Genomic DNA, 20268 nt, shown 5'->3' with positions numbered 1-20268 from the left:
CAATCTGCATCAAGGGACCTAAGATACACCTTGCAGCAGACAAAGTCAGCAAACTGTGGCACTAGACAAGACTTCCCACACTTCAGCATGCCTGGGGCTTCATCCTTGCTTGGTGTTTTCTGTTCATTATGTCACCTTTCGCCTTCTCAAAGGCTGTTCATTTAATTGGATAATAGAGTGGTGAATGAGAGTGTTCCAAGTTACACATTTAAGTGGGTACGATTCTGATTTTTTGAGGAAAAATGATCTAACGCTTCAGGCTTAGCAAGTGTGCTGAGGAGCATCAACCACATCAGACATTTGTACAAGTACTGTTTAATGCCACCACCAATTCTTCAAATTATTAATAAATGAACCTATGTATCTACATTTACAAATTCCTTCTGTATCATTAGTGCCTTCATGTTTACTCGGCAATAAGTAGTGGCAAAGACCACAAGACAAGAGTCAAGAGTGGACCACAAAAGCTCTATCTCAAAAGGAATACAGCTGAACATAGTGTTCCACCCAGAGGAACAGCTGCTTACTTAGGTTGGTGAGGATTTCACTCACCATCTACCAACTTTAGCAGGCCAGCTTTGATGACACAATAGGATCAAGTGCCCTTAAGATCCCATCATGCATAGCTCATCAATTTTATATTTTCACTGTCAGTTTAGACATTGTGAAACAAGATGGTTCACATTCATTAGCACAATATTTTGTGTTTTGCAAAGCTGTCTTCATCAGGAGTGGTCAGGACTAGATGAAAACGTGGAATTGGAAGCACAAATAGATCAGCTGTGATCTTGTTAAATGGTGAAGCAGGTTCAAAAGCAGACTTTTGCTCTTAATCGTTAGTTAATAATCTGACTTTAAGAGAACAACTGGTGAACCATGACTATTTTACAATTGAATTTGATTTTCAGTTTGATAAAAAAGATTAGAGAATTGCAAACCAAGGCATTAGACTTAAGCCTGGGAAACATCAAAGGGATGAGAAATAATCAAGCACCATGCTTCCAACGTGTGTCAAAATAACTTTAATTTAGACATGACTAAAATATACAAAACAAAATCTTACCTTTCCAAAGTTTGGAGTCACAGAGCATCAATCTGTCAACGAGGGACGAACTATCTTCATCTGATCTTTGTTGCAATCCTACTTCACACAATATTCGCCTTAATCCACCTTTATTTGGAGAAAAATCATGTTGTAATAAATGCCAGCTGTTTACTTTCACACAACATGGTCAGATCAAAGTGCTAACTGGTATTATGTGGTGGCACCAAACAGCCAGTTGCTTCGCTCCACCTGCCTTAACACATCCCCACTTAAGAATCTTCTCCCTTCAAGTGCAAGGTACAAGTTCAATATATGAAGGTTAAATGCAGTTAACAGGTTAAATTCCAAGTATATTTTACATTTCAGGAGTCCAATTATAACCAAAAGCTTTCAGGTAAACCCAAAATGGAACTACCAGCAAAAGACATCACCAAAATGACTGTTGGTGAACTTTAGTGAAACAAAATTATTAAAATCAGGCCACATATCAGATTTTTCATACATATTTTGACAAGTTAACTTGTTACCAACTTAACAAATAATCATTAAATACTTGGAAACTCCAGGAAGACTTCTATAAAAACATCATTTTTAGTGGAAGTGAATTACTGACATGGTAGCATTTACCATATATCCTTACACATACAAGAGAATGGTGCTTCCTTAGCCAATAATACTTACACCATGCTATCAGTTGGGGAGTTCTAGTACTCTGGCACAGCAAACCTATTTTTCAAATATTCCAGTTAAACTGATACCAATTTTTTTTCCCCCCAGTCTTAATATAGGTTTCTGAGATGTATACACTACACATATTATAGTATTATCATATCAGTTGAAGCTAACCAGCATTCAAACATACAATGTCACTTTCACATACTTTACCAAACCAATTTTCTCCCCTCGTCAATTTAACTCACTTCCTTTTCTCAAAATGTGGGCTTAAATTTGAATGCTGTTTTCGAAACTATTCCTAACCTTTTATACTTAGGTACTTTGTATCGAAGATGGTGCCGCAAGTGGTGACTTGGTAAACTTTTCATTGCACTCATTCCAGTACACATGACAATAAATCTGATTCTAATTCTAAGTCGTCATGGGTTACAATTAGACATCAGAAATTCTGCAACCAGTTGTTGTAATCTCGAAAAACACCAGTAATGTTATATTTTAGTCTGAGAATCTGAAAACTCATCTATTTACTGAAAGAATGAAGCAACAAGGTTCACAAATTAAAATCTAAAGAATTTTATCACACAAAAGTTAAATGACATGAAAACAGTTAATTACAGTTTGTTTTAATTTCAGTACAAGTACAAAACAGACGGATGTTTAATGATTTAAACAAAATCTCACAGCAGAAATTTCCTTCGAGATCAAATGAATTGAATCCCACAATAACTGCAGTTAGAAGTGTCAAACTTGCGGAAGACTAAGCATTTGACTTGACTACTGTTTCAAAGATTCATATCATGTTTGAAATTTCTTGGGGCCTTTCACTTTCCTCTCAAATCTGCTCAAATCATCCCATAGTTCTAGATTGCCTGTTCAACACAGGATGTTGCTTAGTATAGACAGTTTGGGTCAAGACTACCCTGGTTCTAATAATCTTCAAATCTTGAATTTTCTCTTCTCAGCTTTGCTATCTTCAAAGTCTGACACACTTAGGATTCCTTCAGTTAACGGCAATGTTCAAACTCCTTGAGGTAACACACCAAGTTTCAAACGAATTTTACTCGAAGACATTGTCTCTACTCATGCTTACAGCGTCTGTCCCACTGTGGCCAATGCTTTTGCTTATCCCTTATGTTCCATATAATTTGGTCACGATCCTTTACTAGGTGTAGGGCTACATTTTTCACTGATATCTTTTCTCAGAGAAAGACAGCTCTTAAAAAGGGACATCCACCGCAACAAAAAAAACAAGCTTTGCTTCTCACAAAGCACATGGACAACTTACAGTAGTCAGCCTTTGCAATCTCTTGAATGCCTTTGAAGCTGGCTTGCTTCACTACTGTAACTGCAGTAGTAACGAGCCATTGTCACAGCACCAAAACTGGATAACATCTGATTATCTTCCCACTACCATTATCCACATGGGAAGAGGGATAAAGTGAGGATGCCTTCACAGGATTCTAATTGTTGGAAGGAGTGAGTTGCAATTTGCACAAGAGACAGTGTTGAAGCACTAGGCCTAAAAAGCAGCATGAAGAACCATCAATAGCTAAGAGCAGTTTTTGTTTTAAAAATTCATTTAGATGATACAGGCATAGCTGACTACGCCAGTATTTTATGCTGTATATCAGAAGTCAAGTGTAAGCTAGACCAGGTAAGGATGACAGATTTCCTCCTTTTAAGGAACCAGACTTTCAACAATCAACAATGGTTGCATTGAGATCATGAGGTCAGTCCTTTATATCAGATTTTTAATATAATTTCATGATAAGCCACAATAGGATTTGAAACTATGTCCTTAGAGATGGGCTGGGGTTCTGCATTGCTGGTGCAGTCAGTTAACTGCTTCATTACCACATTCCCCCATGTTGAGTATAGAGTGAAGGAAGCCCAAAAGCAGCTGAGAAGGTTTGGAACTTAAAGGAGACTCAATGGCAGTTTGTTTAAGGGAGCTGATTGCGCAAGATGCTTGGGAGCAGGCACAGGAGACCCGGGGAACTAATGTCTTGGGAGACGAAACTGAGTGACCAAGTTTAGCAATTGTTGACACAGTCCAGGTCCATGGCAACCCTTGCAAAAGAAACAGTGTTAATGACATTGGTTGGCTCCACATGTCACTAATGCCTCAGTAGGACCTATCCTGATCACAATCAATCATGTTAAGTGCATTCTGTGGATTCACAGTTTGTCTGTTACTTATCCTCAGGTTGTAATATTCAGGATCAACGCAAGTTGTATTTACAGATGGACAGTTTAGAATCATTATCCTGCCTGTTCGGGATAGCAATTGAGACATGGTGTTTGTGTTCATTTTCATCGGAATTGCAAGCAACTGTCTGTGTGGAGTTTGCACATTCTCCCAGTGTCTGCGTGGGTTTCCTCCAGGTGCTCCGGTTTCCTCCCACAGTCCAAAGATGTGCAGGCTGGGTGGATCGGCCACACTAAATTGCCCATAGTGCTCAGGCGTGTGTAGGTTATAGGGGGATGGGCCTGGGTGGGATGCTCCAAGGGGCGGTGTGGACTTTTTGGGCCGAAGGGCCTGTTTCCACAATGCAGGGAATCTAAATCTAATCTACTAACTATTCTTTCAGTGTTTCAATTCAATGCAAGATCCTGCCCATTCTTAGCTTGTGGACGATAGTTTTGGAAATGTAACGGCAGGACGTGTAATAGCCCACAGCACAGTGGTTAGAAAATATTGCTTTTAGTTATGATAGCAAAAGTCTTTGAGCTTTAAATTCTCATCAAGGGATTCTTCCAGTTGGACATTGGCAATTCAAATAATGTTTCATCAGTCTCTAATGGGTGTAGTGCTCTGAACATGTATCAAACGGATTTCACATTCTGTTACCAAAAAAGCTTCCTTTAAATGTAAGCTCTCAGAAATTTTCATCAAGTTTTACTGCTGACCACTTTAAAAATATCAAAATTAGTAGTTATCACTGTAATCTAACAAGCAAACTACATCGATTTTTAATTAAAGGCTGCTATGCATAACAAGATCAACTCGTTGTGCATTTTTAAAAATGATGCTTACCTGAGTAACCAATCACCTGACTCAGCCAAATTAATACTTTTATGGCAAAGTTCTGATGTGCAACAACAGATGAATGCATTACTTGCACCTTCAGTGGCTTTGTCTGTCGACTTGTATTCCTCTAGAGCAAATCAAAATGTTGAAAAAAACAATATCAAGCTGTTCAACAACAGAATCAAGTGCATAAATACAGCAACCTCTGACTGTTTTTATCAAGTCTATAGTTATTGTGCCTGCTCATGTGCACAAATACAGCTGAATGCCATTTCCCAGCAGATGCCAAGAACGTCATCTGTTTTCTGCTGGAAGTTATTTCATAGGCTTGCAAAACATTTGAAGAGCTGCTCATTCCAACACCAAATGCAATCCACCACAAACAACTACACTGGCATAACAAGATGCAGAGCTGGATGAACACAGTAGACCAAGCAGCATCACGGGAGCAGGAAGGCTGATGTCTCGTGCTGAGATCTAGGCCCGAAACGTCAGCCTTTCTGCTCGGCCTGCTGTGTTCATCCAGCTCTACACCTCCTTGTTATCTCTAACCACACCGGGACTATCCATCATGGCAAATGATGACTGGCAACAAGGCAGTGGAAAGGGAGGCACTCCGCTTGGAAAAGGAAGCTCTCCCCAGCTCCAAGCTTCCTTGGATCCAGCATCCCCTGTCACTTCACCAATCCCTCTTCCTGCAGTGGCCAGACAGATGCCATCTGTAGGTGCCGATGTCACTGTACATGGCAACATTAGCAGTCCATACACAGATGTTTCCTGTGACCCATCATGGTCAGGGAACATCATGGACTACTTCTGCACATGTACAGACAGCCATCGTCTACGGAGTAATCACTCCATTTTATTAACACACGTTTGTATTTTAAAGTTGGGAAGAAATTCTCACCACGATAACTGTTTTTGCTTGCTCACAAAACTGGAAATCACCATAGCGAACTGATCTACGACCCTGAAAATAAGAAAATAAAATGCATTTCACGAACTACATTTTTGTAACCCAAACTGTGAAATCTGAACCAAAACTCTAGAAATAAAGTTGAGTACAATGCACAAGGGTGTTCAACACTCTAATCAAGTTATTTTTCCATCTGCAACGCTTGATATGAAGGTGTAGTGTTGTGCTACTAATAATGCTAGAATACAGATTTGCAGCTGAAACACTCAAAAACACCAAGTTGTGACTTCAGATGTGCGATTCTAAATTCTGTGTCTGGGCCAAAGTCAGTGTTGCTATACAAAACAGAGAGAGATGGAATAATAGCTTTGGCTTTATCATACACTCTTCGATGGGCTACTATTTTCAGAAATTCTCAACAGCCTAAGTATAGTTTGACTGAATAAGTATAGGGTGCGGGTGACAAAAAGAAAAAAAATCAAGGTGACAGAATATATCTAAAATATCCACCTATTACTGAATCATGACTATCAACTCACGTAATGGTCCAAAATGTAATGCATAAAAAACTGCCGTTTCTTTTCCACTTAGGCTGTAAAATTTTGGAAACTTTACAAGTTATATTTCCAGTCAAAGCCTGTTAGTCAAGATTATCACATATGGATGACAATACAATATAAATCTTCAAAACACAATTTCCATACATCATTTCAATATTAGAAACTGCAGGATCAATTCTGACTCAATTCCCTCACTTCAAGCAACTACCACATTCAGAAAATTGTGCATCATTATTTTTAAAGCAAGTTTTCTGCCAAAAAAAACCTTACCAGTTTTAACTTTTTTTTAAATGTATTGACATTACGTGTGAGGCTAGTGTGAACTATTACAAAAAACAACTCACATCTCTATCCACAGTGGTCGCAAAGCTGACAGCTTCCTTCTGTGTGCAGTTCACAGCCTTCTGCAGGGTGTAGATCACTTGCTCATAAGTATGGACTTCATCATTAAATAACATACAATAGTAGGTATCTTCTTTTTCCCTTAAGAGAAAGCAATCATATGTATTTAAGAGTTCATTCATAGCCTTTGTTGATCAAAGCACTAGTATTTCAAAACAAACCTAATTTGCGTAACTAATCAATGGCTGAACAAGGGAAGTCTTTCTACCGAGCAATGGTTAAGAACTGGAATGCACTGTTGAGTGTGGGAGAGGGAATTTCAATTGTGGCGAGAATAAAACTTGCTGGATTCAATAATAAATTCATTCAGCATGGAAGTGGAATTCAGGTTTGGACTTAAGAGTGTGCAGTTGCTGAGTAAAGAAGTGTGTAAAACTTTTATTTGTGCAAATCTACAAGATTTTGTAGCTGTGAGCATTTAGGATAATTTTGAAGTGATGCGTGGAAACAGCAGCTTAATTAAAAACTGGCCGATACTGGAACTTCATTGAACAAATACCCTGTTGGGTAGATTTATTAGTAACCAATTCAGTATGAATTGCAACAGAGTGCTGGAGTTGAGTGTCTCAAGTACTGCAATGAAGGAGAGGAGAGAGGTTCCTTCAGTTCTGAAGAAGTGTCACTCGACCTGAAATATTAATCCCACTTCCCCTCCACAAATGCTGCCAGATCTGCCGAGATCTTCCAGTAATTTCTGTTCAGGTGCGAAATATTTGGATCCTGCTGTCTAAGCAATGCAGCTGACTGGAGAGTATTTCTCGTCTTTAATATACAAGTGAGGTTTTTTGGTGCTTAGAATTTGAAGTTTTTTCTCTTTTCCTTACATATTGTTTGTTAAGCATCAGATCAATATTAGTGCATACAAAAAAAGGAAGATTATAAGTGCTCAGAATGGAGATTTGCCAAGTGTAAAAAGCAAGCATGTGTGAGATTTGAATCAATTTCAAGAAAACATGATAGAGATGGGCAGGTCAGCTGATAACTTGCATATGTAGCAGATAGGAACTGCTGCACAACAATGTAACCGACATTAAACACATCTGTAGGAGATGTTTACAGCTTCAGCAATTTCAAATCCAAGTTGAAGAACTGAAGTCGGAGCTGCAGACGTTGTAAGGCATCAAGAAGCGGATAAAGTTTACTCAACAGTTCGCTTCAAGAAATGCTCACACCCCTGAGATCAAGTATAACATGGATGAATGTGAGGTTGTTCCACTGTCAAAGCAAAAAACAGGAAGGCATTTTGTTATTGGAATGTGAAGAGACAGAGCAAGTGGGAGATGCAAAAAGATCTGGGTGTCCTTATATAACATTAGCTGAAAGCAAGCATATAAGTGCAGCAGACAGTGAAGATGATCGATGGTATGTTGACGAGCCTATCAAGAGGATTTTAGTACAGGAGAAGGGATAACTTGCTGCTATTGTACGAGGCCTCGAAGTGACCATACCAGGAGCACTGTGCGCAGTTTTGGTGTCCTTATCTGAGGATGGATGTTCTAGCCATGGAGGGAGCACAACAAAGATTTACTAGCTTGATCCGAGGTGGCAGGACTGGCGAATGAACAAAGACTGGATTGATGAGGGCTATGTTCACTGGAGTTTAGAAGAATGAGGGGGTATCTCAGAAAAACCCAGAAAATTCAAACAGCTCTATATAGACTAATTGCAGGAAGGATGGCTCCATTGACTAGCAAGTCCAGAATCACAGGTAACAGACAGCATTCTCTCAAATCTTCTCCTCAGCTGCATCTCTCCTCTCACCTGAGAGACGGTGACCCCCAGGTTAAACCACCACCTATCGTCTCACCCCGAACGCGAGAGCAGCCCTGTGGTCTGCTAAGACAATGCAAGTTACCTTAATTACCTTAAATGCAAGTTGCGTTGTCAACAAAATAAGTTATTCAGAGGTACAAATAGAGGCCAAAGAGCATGAACTTGTATCTCTTATGAAGACACGGCGACAAGCAGATCAAAGTTGGAAGCTCAATATTCATAGGTACATGACTATATGACAAAGCAGGAAGGAAAGGGTGGTGGATAGCAATGTTAGCACAGTAATGAATAAGTACAATAGCAAGAAAATGGTCTTTGATTCATGGGGCAGGGCAAAGCAAAGAATTGGATTATGCTCTAGGGATGTTGTCAGAGCCCAGGGCTTTGATTGCAACCAGTGCCTTCAGGCATCTCCTGATCAAGTGAATTAAGTTGGCTGCTGAGGCAACAGGGAGCAGGAAGAGGCCGAAATGGATTATCCCCTTATGTTTGTTGTGTAACCAGAAAGATCTCAAGCTGCCTTGGGAGCCATATCTCTGAAGTCAATCATTGCCTGTCAGAAACATTGCAGGCAGAGGACTTGGAAAGCAGATTGTTGGATGACCTAGTATATGGATATAGAATGAGGCGCACCATCCTGGAGCCAATGTAGAGAAAACAGAGTTTCAGCAATAGACAAACTAACAAAATGGTGGTGTCAGGCAACGTTATGATGACATAAATAGGTCATTTTAATGGCAGCATGAAAAGTGATCAAATCTAACAGCATGGCTGAAAATATTTTGCTCAAACTGAAGATGGCTGCCGGAAGAGGGATGGAATCACAAATTAGGGAAGGAAGTTTGCAGGGAGATTAAAGACAAAGGTTTTGATCTTCCCAACTGGATTTTGCAGAAATTTCTCATCACCCCGGACTGGATTTCACACAAAGAGCCAGATAATTTGACAACGGAAAACTCATGGATGGTGGGGACTTAAAATTGGTTAGCAGCACATAAGTGAAAACTGACTGTCTTTTTGGGAGATGCACCTCCAAGTTCTCTTTATGAAAAACATACCAAAGAAAATGTACTGAATATAATTGAGATAACAAGGTGTACAGCTGGATGAACACAGCAGGCCAGGCAGCAGAGAGGAAAGCTGACCTTTCGGGTCTGGGCCCTTTTTCAGAATATTTTCTGAAGAAGGGTCCAGACCCGAAATGTCAGCTTCCCTGCTCCTCTGATGCTGCCTGGCTTGCTGTGTTCATCCAGCTCGACATCTTGTTACCTCATCTCCAGCATCAGCAGTTCCCACTATCTTGGAATATAATTAACTTCCTTTGCATTCTGCAATCATTCCATTAGAACACCGGCTCCCCAAATTACATCCTTTAACTCAAATTCATAAAATGCTAATTATTTTAGACAGCAACACTAAACTGTACACAGCCCAAAGTCAATTTTCAACAGCCATTAATACAAACACATCATGAAATGCCACTCAGCCTTGTTGTCTTGCAAGAAAAGGAAAACAGGCTGTAAAAGATGGGAGGATTGGGTTGGTACCATGTCCCCTTTCAGCACTGTTCAAGGGGACACTGAACAGCAAACCCAGAAATTCCACAATTATACAGCTAACAAATAAAACTGGGGTCGTGGTGGGATTGGGAAGAAAATAGCAATAGATCTCAAAAAGAAAGGCCAGCAATTATTTTAAACTGAATTTTGTTTTACGAAATCTGCAATTTACAGCAATTTCTATCTATAAATTGAAACCACAACATTCATTACTGATACTTACAAAGGCTCTAAACCAGCAGGTAGTCTATCTTCTTCCACCCACGTTAACATATCTACAGCATATTTGAATGCAATTGCAAAAATCTCGTAGGCACGTCCAATCATGTCTTCCGATAAATGTACCAATGGATCCTATGAAAATAAGGGTCAATTAAAGGTCAACACCCATTAAACAGAACAGCAGAAAGCCTGATAATGAACAATAACATGTAAAGATATCTGACTAAGTGATTGAAAAACTTATCACAACTGACTTCTATCTGCTTTCTATCATGTAAATGACAAGATTTCCAGAAAGGCCGTAACGTTGTACTCTGGGGCTCTTGTGGTGCACTTGCAGTGTCGCCACCTCTGAACCAGAGTTCAAGAACCACTTGCTCCAGAGGTGTATAAAATAACATCAGCAAAGAGGTTGCTTAGAAGACATCTCAGGCTGTCCTTCTCCCAGCACCAAAGCCCTCGCACAAAGCTTTTGCAGAGTGGGATAAAATCCATCTCCGCTGCTTCATCAATGGACTTCTGAAGTTCATTTTCATTCAAAAATGCTACTTACTGAATATCTGACAATTTCATGCTCATTCATTACGATGAAATAAGCAAGCATCTATGCCAACTACAGCAAGATCAGCATAGGAATTGGCCTAACAAATGGCTTACACCACGCAAGGGCAGGTCAATAAGCAGTGTGAGAATAGTCAAAACAATAATCATATTGGCAACTTTAAAGTCGTGCTGTACAATGCAATCTTCACATCCCTGTGCAAGAAACAGAAAGGGACACATGAGGAAATTTTAGGCCAGTAACTGTCTCACTTGCAGCTAGATTTCCACAGTGTGTAAATTGGAATCCCATTCACAACAATTGGAAAGACTTCGGCTATTTGGGTGAAATCAGTTAAAATCTGTAACAGGTAGATCATGCCTGACAAGTGGGCAATTGATTTTATTTAGTAAAAACACAAATCTAAAAGACAGGAAATCTTTGAACACATTTGTAGAATTATAAAATACAAGATGCCTTGCAAGACCTACACTTCAAATATTAAAGAAATAAATAAACCGAAGTGGTCAGAAGTTGTTGGGAAATGAGAACAGCAATGCAAAATTAATCTTCAGCTTCTCAGTGCCTCAGTGATCTAACTTGTAACTTTTCACTTTCTATTTACGTAAATAATATAGGTATAAGCACAAAAGTCAAAATTAACTTATTTCCAAGTCAGGGCTGCGAAACATATTCCAACAATATCAGATGAGCATAAGTCAGCTGAAGAGCGGAACATGGGTGCCAAGTGCAGTTAATGCAGATAAATGTGAATAACAGACATTTTGAGGGATCCTCTTGTGGCACATGGGTAGTGTCCCAACCCCTAGACTGCGAGGGCCAGGTTCAAGTCCTACTTGCTCCAGACATGTGCAATAACAACCTTGCACAGGTTGACGAGAAAAAGGTGTTAACTTTTGTTTTCGGAAAACTGACATTTTAAAAACAAACATAAAAGCCTACATTTCCAAAATACCTCTCACACACACACACACACACGTTTAACTGACCACAAGAATATGTTTACCTCCTCCATAGCGCCTAAGACAGTAGGTTTATGTTTCAGACAATACGGGCCTTGTTTCCAAGCTTCAGTGTCTCCACAGTCACAGAAACCCCCTCCACCTGAAGTAGTCATCTAGATAAAGCATGGTTATATTAAATTCCTGTCCCAGTTATTACAGAATCCAAAAGCAATTCAAAGGAAAAAACACTACTGCCTGAATATCACAACTGCGTAATTCCAATGAAGTTCAAATTCCCAGTGATGACCACATCATTTGGGAATACTTATTAACACTCAGAACTTTGGATTAGTTAAGATCTTAAAATGTGGGCAGTTTATTTCACAAATCTTCAGCGTAGTACTTCCGAATGCAACTAAATCAAACTTAATTATAACAATTGTTTCAAGAGCACCTCTAAACAAGTAACAGTCCAGATAGTCTGATGGCGAGAGAATTGGCAAAACAGCATGGGTTGGAGTTGTGTATCAAATCTTAATGCAGCTAAACATGAGAACTGCCCAAGAAACTGAATTTTCCAGTGAGCAACATAGAGTGTCTGGAACACTCCAAAAAAGTTCACTGAAGGCAAAGAATTTGGAGGTTTCAAATTCATTTAATTTTAATAGATATCCAGAAAGATTGAAGTTCCACTCAAAATCTCCCCATCAAACCCCCAATCACCACCGACTCCCCATTTGCAACTCCCTACCACCCGTTGCCGAATCTGACCCAATTGCAGCTGCTATCACCCCAGACCCAATTCAATCTTGTTGGATCCAAACAGCCCCTGACCTACCTATCTACCACTTCATTGTCTTAATGGACCCATTCAGCATTCCTCAGTTGCTGACAAAGTGACTTTTAGAAATAACTCCTGAGAAAAGGCAGCTGGTGTCATATAAAAGGGGCAATTCTCAGCCTGCAATGCCACTTCTGCAGTGAATAGATTTCTCCTTTCTGACATTCAATGGATATATTTTGGCCATACTCTGAACGTTGGCCAAAAAAGGTAAATGCTTTACAGTAAAAAGTGAGAAATTTTAAAGTAAACTACCATCAACAATCAAATCTGTTCTGATATTAGCCAGAATACTGAGCCAATGTGTCTTTACAGTTAGGAGTCATATGTCTCGTGGCGTTAGAGGGGGGAGCAGAACCTACTGTTGAAGAAACGGGCTTTGGAACAAGTGTAAAGTAGCAAAGAGCAATGGAAAGTACAAGGGTGTGGAATGATGGCTAAAAGGTCTTTCTGTGATTGTAGAGTTTAGGAAAGCAATGCACAAAGTAAACTAAAGCTATAAGATCAGAGGGATTAAGTATCAGCACAGAGCAGCAATGTCATGAAAGAACCTATAGTTGAGAGTAAAGATTATGAAATTATGTTGAGGGATGGGCAACCAAGCCACACAGTGGCTCAGTGGCTAGCACTACTGCATCACAGTGCCAGGAGCCCAGGGTGAATTCCAGCTTTGGGTGACAATCTGGGTGGAGTTTCCACATCCTACCCATGTTTGCATGGGTCTCCTCCCACAGTCCAAGCATGTGTAGTAGGTTAGTTGGACTGGCCATGTGAAATTACACCGTAGTGTCCAATGATATGGGTTAGCCATGATAAATGCTGGGTTGTAGGGACAGGGCACTCTTCAAATATTAGTGTAGGCTTGATGGGCCAAACAGCCTCTTTCCACACTCTTGAGATTGTATGATTTAGTGAGGTGACAGAAATAGAAGCAACGTGTGCAGATTTTTCACAAGGGTAGGAAGCAAATTTACAGAGCTCTGCATTATTCAAAAATAAAGCGCAGTTATGAGGCCCAGTGCATTTGAAAAATTAAGAATAGCACATACGAAGGCTTCAGCAGTGAAAGTAAGGTAAAAAATGGATCTACAGAGATACAATCTGGCAACATTCACAATTTTAAATTGATGAAGGAAACAAACCTATATTTTATTTCGACATTTGAATATGAAGGTATCGACTTATCTTCATTAGACAATAGCAAGATAACAAGAACAGGATTTGGGAAGGTTATCAGAATACACTTTCCTTTCTTGTGTAGAAGCATTGATTTACACTGAGCCACAATGACATCCTTCTAGATGAATGCACCAAAAGCACAAACTTTGAACTTAATTTGTTTAAGCAAGCACTTATCACGCACACTTAAAACCTTTCACAAGTAGGTCGTGAACTGACTTCTTAATGGTTATGATGCACATGCCTTGGAAGCGAACTTGCAGGTGGGTGCTGTTTCTAAGTATCTGCTTCCCTTGCCCTTCTATTTGGCTTTCAAAGTACTGTCAAAGGTGCCTTTATGAGTTGTTGCAGTCCATCTTGTAGACAGTACATACTTTTGCCACTGTGTCAGTAGTTAAAAAGTGAATATTCAACGTGTGAGAAGTAGTGTCAATCAAGTGGGTTACTTGTCCTAGATGGTTCCGAGTTTTAGGTCTGAGCTGGTGCTGTACTCATCTACAGAAATAGAAAGTATGCCATCACGCTCCTGATTTGTGCCTTGGAGATAATGGACAGAATTTCGAGGCCAGTTACTCAACACAGAACTCCCAGTCACTTAACCATGCCTGTCAATACAATATTTGTGTGGCAGCTTGAATTCAGTTTCTGGTCAACGGGAACCGCAAGCATGTTGATAGTGGAGGATTCAGCAACAAGAATGCCGGTGAACATGAAGTGACAGAGGTCAGATTCTCGCCTGTTGGGAATAAATCACTGCCCAGCAACAAAAAAAATTTACTGAGAACAACCACATCAGGTGATTGACGCGTTTGTTGGTTCAAAAATCTGTCCCAATTTTGACACAAACCCCCAGACGTTATCAAGGAGGACCCTGGGGTTGACAGGGCTGTTAAATTTTGGTGCCACGGTTCATGACAGGTGGTCTATCTGGTTTCATGACTTTCATCAGACTTTGGCGCCGCTAGTTACCAGTGGTTTGCTAAGGCATTTAAAACTGAAAGGCCATTTAAACTTGAACCACATGATCTGCAATCCACCAAACCATGCCCATCCCTGTGTCTTCAAGCCTCTCAGCTATGCAACTTAAGGGCAGCAAAAACAAAAAGCAGTGACTCTGGAAACTTTCTCTCCCCTCCAACATGCTAATTTTCACATCTATTTCATCTGATTTGTCATCAGGCAAATCAGCACAGTGAGCAAGCAAAGGACAGCTTCGTCCACATGCACAAGATACTCTAAATTACTCAGTCAGTAAAGAAAATCAAATTCTCTGCTTTAATATGAATCATTGTTAGACAGAGGAGGATTTATGCTCAATGTCTATTTGCTGTCCCATTAAAATGCAAATGAAAAGAATACATAGAAAAACGAGTCAAAAGAGGTACGAGTACTTTAGCAACTTACCCTGTACCGATGTGCTCTGTGCATACTTGCTAAGAAGCATTCCATGCATAGCACGCAGGTTGGATCTACTGCACAATCTCTTTAATGAATAATAAAAAAAGGTCATGTTATGCTTGGTTATCATGAATTTTATGCCAAATGAAGACAAATTCAGAATGAATTTTATTGCTTTATTGTCGAAGATCTTGTAACTAAAGAAACTTCATCCAAGTACTTTTGTATCTAAAATGGCACTGCAATTGGTGATGTATAAACTTTACACTCTACTCAGTATGTGAGACAATAAAGGCTATTGTGTTCAGCAAAACTATGAAGAGCTATCTTCAGATTGCATTTTTAGAAGGTATGCTTAAACCTTCACTGATCACACATGTAAGAATTGGGAGCTGCAGCAGATTTAAACAAAAACACACTTCTAGCCTGCTCTGCCGTTCCAAAAGATAAAAATCTGGCCTCAACTTGTCACCCACCTCTTACGACTCCACCTATCATTGGAAGTCTGAATCCCATTGTCAGTAATCTCTCAGTAAAAATCAACAGGCTCTTCACATCCACTCTACCCAGGTACCCCTCCATTTAGTATGCGCCCATCAAATTTCCCCTCCTCCACGTCAATTAACTCCAGTTTATCCAATCTTGTCTCAGTGCTGCATATTTCCAATTCTAGCAAAGGAATAATAAGGCAATGGACTGGGTGGTATTAATCGTCGGACTATTAATCCAGAGACCCAGGTAATATTCAAGTGAATAAAATGTGAGGCTGGATGAACACAGCAGGCCAAGCAGCATCTCAGGAGCACAAAAGCTGACGTTTCGGGCCTAGACCCTTCATCAGAGAGGGGGATGGGGGGAGGGAACTGGAATAAATAGGGAGAGAGGGGGAGGCGGACCGAAGATGGAGAGTAAAGAAGATAGGTGGAGAGGGTGTAGGTGGGGAGGTAGGGAGGGGATAGGTCAGTCCAGGGAAGACGGACAGGTCAAGGAGGTGGGATGAGGTTAGTAGGTAGCTGGGGGTGCGGCTTGGGGTGGGAGGAAGGGATGGGTGAGAGGAAGAACCGGTTAGGGAGGCAGAGACAGGTTGGACTGGTTTTGGGATGCAGTGGGTAGAGGGGAAGAGCTGGGCTGGTTGTGTGGTGCAGTGGGGGGAGGGGATGAACTGGGCTGGTTGAGGGATGCAGTGGGGGAAGGGGAGATTTTGAAACTGGTGAAGTCCACATTGATACCATATGGCTGCAGCCATATGGTATCAATGTGGACTGCAGCCATATGGTATCAATGTGGACTGCAGCCATATGGTATCAATGTGGACTTCACCAGTTTCAAAATCTCCCCTTCCCCCACTGCATCCCTCAACCAGCCCAGTTCATCCCCTCCCCCCACTGCACCACACAACCAGCCCAGCTCTTCCCCTCTACCCACTGCATCCCAAAACCAGTCCAACCTGTCTCTGCCTCCCTAACCGGTTCTTCCTCTCACCCATCCCTTCCTCCCACCCCAAGCCGCACCCCCAGCTACCTACTAACCTCATCCCACCTCCTTGACCTGTCCGTCTTCCCTGGACTGACCTATCCCCTCCCTACCTCCCCACCTACACCCTCTCCACCTATCTTCTTTACTCTCCATCTTCGGTCCGCCTCCCCCTCTCTCCCTATTTATTCCAGTTCCCTCCCCCCATCCCCCTCTCTGATGAAGGGTCTAGGCCCGAAACGTCAGCTTTTGTGCTCCTGAGATGCTGCTTGGCCTGCTGTGTTCATCCAGCCTCACATTTTATTATCTTGGAATCTCCAGCATCTGCAGTTCCCATTATCTCTAATATTCAAGTGACCTGAGTTTGAATCCCACCATAGCAGATGGTGGTATTTGATTTGAACAAATATCTGAAATTCAGAATCTAAATGATGACCATGAAACCAGTGCCAATTGTTGGAAAAACCTTTACACCCTTTAGGGAAGAAAACTTCCACGTTTACCTGGTCTGGCTTACATGCGACTCCAAACCCATACCCATGTGGTTGATGCTTCCTCAGCAATTCGGCATGGGTAATAAATGCAATGCCCTCATCCCCTGAAGGAATAATTTTTAAAACATCCTCTCTCTACCATCACAAATGTGATTGCATCATTTACTGTAATGAGATGATCAGAACTGTGACTTAACTACTCACTTACACAGTTTGAGCATAACATCCTTATTCTTAAATTCTGGACATCAGCCATTAAAGCCAAGAATTCCAAATGCCTTCTTAACTCTTAGCAAAATGTCCTGATATTTTCAGGGATCTGTGGAATGCACTCCAATATCCCTCATTGCATTGACATATCTCAGCATACATCATCAAGTGCGTATTCCTTCGCCTTGTTTCACTTCTTCAAACACATCACCTCACCCTTCTTGGAACTGTAGTCCATTTGCCAGTTTTCTGCCCACCTGACTAGTCCATTGATAGCTTCCTCCATCTACAGCCGAGCTCCATACTATTGACCACTTGGCTAGTTGTTGGGTTCTCTACAAACTTCTCAATTATGCCCCCGACATTATGAATACTAGTAGGACAGCGCCTATTACTGAGCCCTGTGGAACTACATGGCAAACAATATTCTAGTTGCAGAAAAACCCATCAACAATTATGCGGTGTTTAATGCCACATCCAGTTGACAGTGCTTGTTTTGTTTTCCTCTTCTTGAATAATAAAACATCTTTTCTGTTTACAAGTGTAAAATCTTAGTCATATTAATCATAGAATGTTCAGATTTTGCTTTATATTTTCAGTCTTTCAAAAGATGGCAACACTTGATAAACTTCAAAGGCCAAATTAGAATTCAGCAAGTCGGTTGGTCAGAGGCCCCACATCTGTTTTTAAATCATTTCTTCACATTGTAAAATTTACTTTCCTGGAACAATTCAGCCAAATATTTTCTAAGCGTTTTCTATTGTTCTAACATGCATTAAAATAGGTGCCTCATCACTCCATACAAGTCTCCAAATACATCTTCAAGTATTTGAATTCAGTATTCTTCTACATGGAAGCCAGGTTTTTATTCATCATTTGATGTTTTTTCCCCCCTATTCAATTGGGATTTTTGTCCAAATGACATCTGGGAATAAACAACTCCCACAACCGACTTAGTTAAAAACACCCATTTATCTTACTGTTGCTTTTCTGCACCTGGCTATGTTGTATCCAAAAGGTGATAGCCTCTTTATTATCACATGCCTCAAACTTTATATCAAAGCTGGACTGTGATAAGTAGATTTTTTACAAAATGATTACAGCATTGTCACCAAGATACTTATGTTTTCATCAGGTGTTTCGGAGTGCCAGCAACACTGGTAATCTTGCGTTAATTACCTAATCCTAGTTTCAGTATCACAGGCTGGAGACACAATTATTGACAAAATGCATTCTTGACTTTGATGAGCGAAGTGAATGCACTGTAGCCATGGCTGTGAATGACACAAAGAAGGTTCTTTTAAGAATTGATGGAAAAGAAAGTGGTGAGGATGACATGCAGAATGTGCAGATTGAGCAAAAACAGAGCATGCACTTTGGCTGAAAGAATAAAGGAGCTGAATATTATTTACATAGAAAAAGATTGCAGGAAGTAATGAATCCTCATCCACGAAATTCAAAAAGCCAGCATCCAAATTTAACAGCTAATAGGGAAGTCAAGTGGAATGTTGGCCTTTATTTCAAAGGGATTGGAATATAAAAGTAGGATCCATAGCTTGAATACTGCAAGCAGTTTTAGGCCCCTATTCTAAAGGGGAATATGCAAGCATTGGAGGCAGTCCAGATAACATTCTGATCCAGAGAATGGAGGAGAGGTTGACTAGATTGGGCCTCAAATTTCAATATGGAAGAATGAGAGATAATCTTACTGAAACATAAGAGATTCTAGAGGAGTCAAAGTCATAGTCACACAGAACCTTCAGTCCAACTCATCCGCACCAAACAAACATCCCAATCTGACCTAGCATCATTTGCCAGCATTTGGGCTATATCCCTCTAAATTCATCCAATTCATATATCCATCCAGAAGCCTTTTCAAACGCTGTACTTGTATCCGGCTTCACCACTTCCACTAGCAGACTGATGCATACATGCACCACGCTGATGGTAAAAGTTACCCCTCAGGTCATTTTTAAAATCTTTCCCCTCTCACCTTAAACCTGTGCCCTCTAGTTTTGGATTCTCTCACCCTCAGGGGAAAAAAAACCTTGGCTGTTCACCCTTTCCAAGCCCCTCATTTTATATACATCTGCAAGGTCACCCCAAGTAACAGTTCAAAAGAATCACTGCGTTTCATTTCACACCATAACTTTTGCGCATTACTGCAAGTTAGTACTCTGAAAATTTTGGGCATGGATTTGAAAAGTTCTTCTGGAGTCCAATATTGTCATCCTTTCAGAAGTGTACTTGATATCTTAACCCAGTATGAGGAAATTCCTAGTTTCCCCTCAATTTCATTTGCCCATTTTACATCCATAAACTCCAAATGGCAATCCATTTGCCAGAAAGGTAAATTTATCGAAACTTTTATTAAAACCTTTACATTTTTGGCTTATGGGCCTCTCTTTCACCTTCTGTACGACAAGAAGTACAATCTCAGTTTTTCTTGTTTACATAGCTGAATTGCCTCATCCCCAGTGTCATCCTGATAAACATTCTCAATACTATCTTCCATGGAATTCTCCTTAAAAGTGTAGCTCCCAGAAGGTACACACAACACTCCCACTGAAGCCTAACTCAGGATTTATAAAAAGTTTTAGCTGGTCTTCCTTACTTCTGATTCAATATTCCTGTCAAACAAAAAATTCTATACTTGCTTCTTCAAATTGCCAGAAAAACTTCCCAGATTTGTGAATGTTTCTCCATATACTTCTGTTCTTGCACCTTGCCAAATAGTGCCTTATGTGGCACTTCTGTGTTGCTTCTTTCACAATTTGTCACTTCACACTTATTCAACCAAAATCGCATGTATTAAATATCTGCCCACTTCGCCAGTCTAAGTCCTCCTGAGGTTTGCTACTCTCACATTGACTGTTTACTGCAGTGACAAGTTTTATACGGCCCATAAATTTAGAAACTGTACTTCCACGTCCAAGTACCAATCTTCTAGAAACATTAGGAAAATTAAGGTGCCAACATTGACT

At 40.4% G+C, this 20268-nt stretch overlaps 1 protein-coding gene across 4 annotated transcripts in view; it reads right to left on the bottom strand.

The window, feature by feature from the left end:
• ubr2 (ubiquitin protein ligase E3 component n-recognin 2) overlaps positions 1 to 20268 on the bottom strand; it is a 136977-nt gene that overhangs the window by 100432 nt on the left and 16277 nt on the right. For 3 of the 4 annotated variants that reach the window (XM_048535650.2, XM_048535651.2, XM_048535652.2), the window contains 7 exons: positions 15114 to 15192; positions 11752 to 11862; positions 10185 to 10315; positions 6572 to 6710; positions 5659 to 5721; positions 4758 to 4878; positions 1064 to 1171 (listed from right to left, as the gene is read on the bottom strand). In XM_048535650.2, coding sequence (XP_048391607.1) covers positions 1064 to 1171; positions 4758 to 4878; positions 5659 to 5721; positions 6572 to 6710; positions 10185 to 10315; positions 11752 to 11862; positions 15114 to 15192 — 752 coding nt within the window. The remainder of the gene's footprint in view (positions 1 to 1063; positions 1172 to 4757; positions 4879 to 5658; positions 5722 to 6571; positions 6711 to 10184; positions 10316 to 11751; positions 11863 to 15113; positions 15193 to 20268) is intronic. The other variant, XM_059648602.1, reaches the window with a different exon arrangement.

This window comes from Stegostoma tigrinum, chromosome 9, assembly GCF_030684315.1.
Source record: "Stegostoma tigrinum isolate sSteTig4 chromosome 9, sSteTig4.hap1, whole genome shotgun sequence".
Taxonomy (NCBI): Eukaryota; Metazoa; Chordata; class Chondrichthyes; order Orectolobiformes; family Stegostomatidae; genus Stegostoma; species Stegostoma tigrinum.
This window is presented reverse-complemented; position numbering and strand designations above follow the sequence as displayed.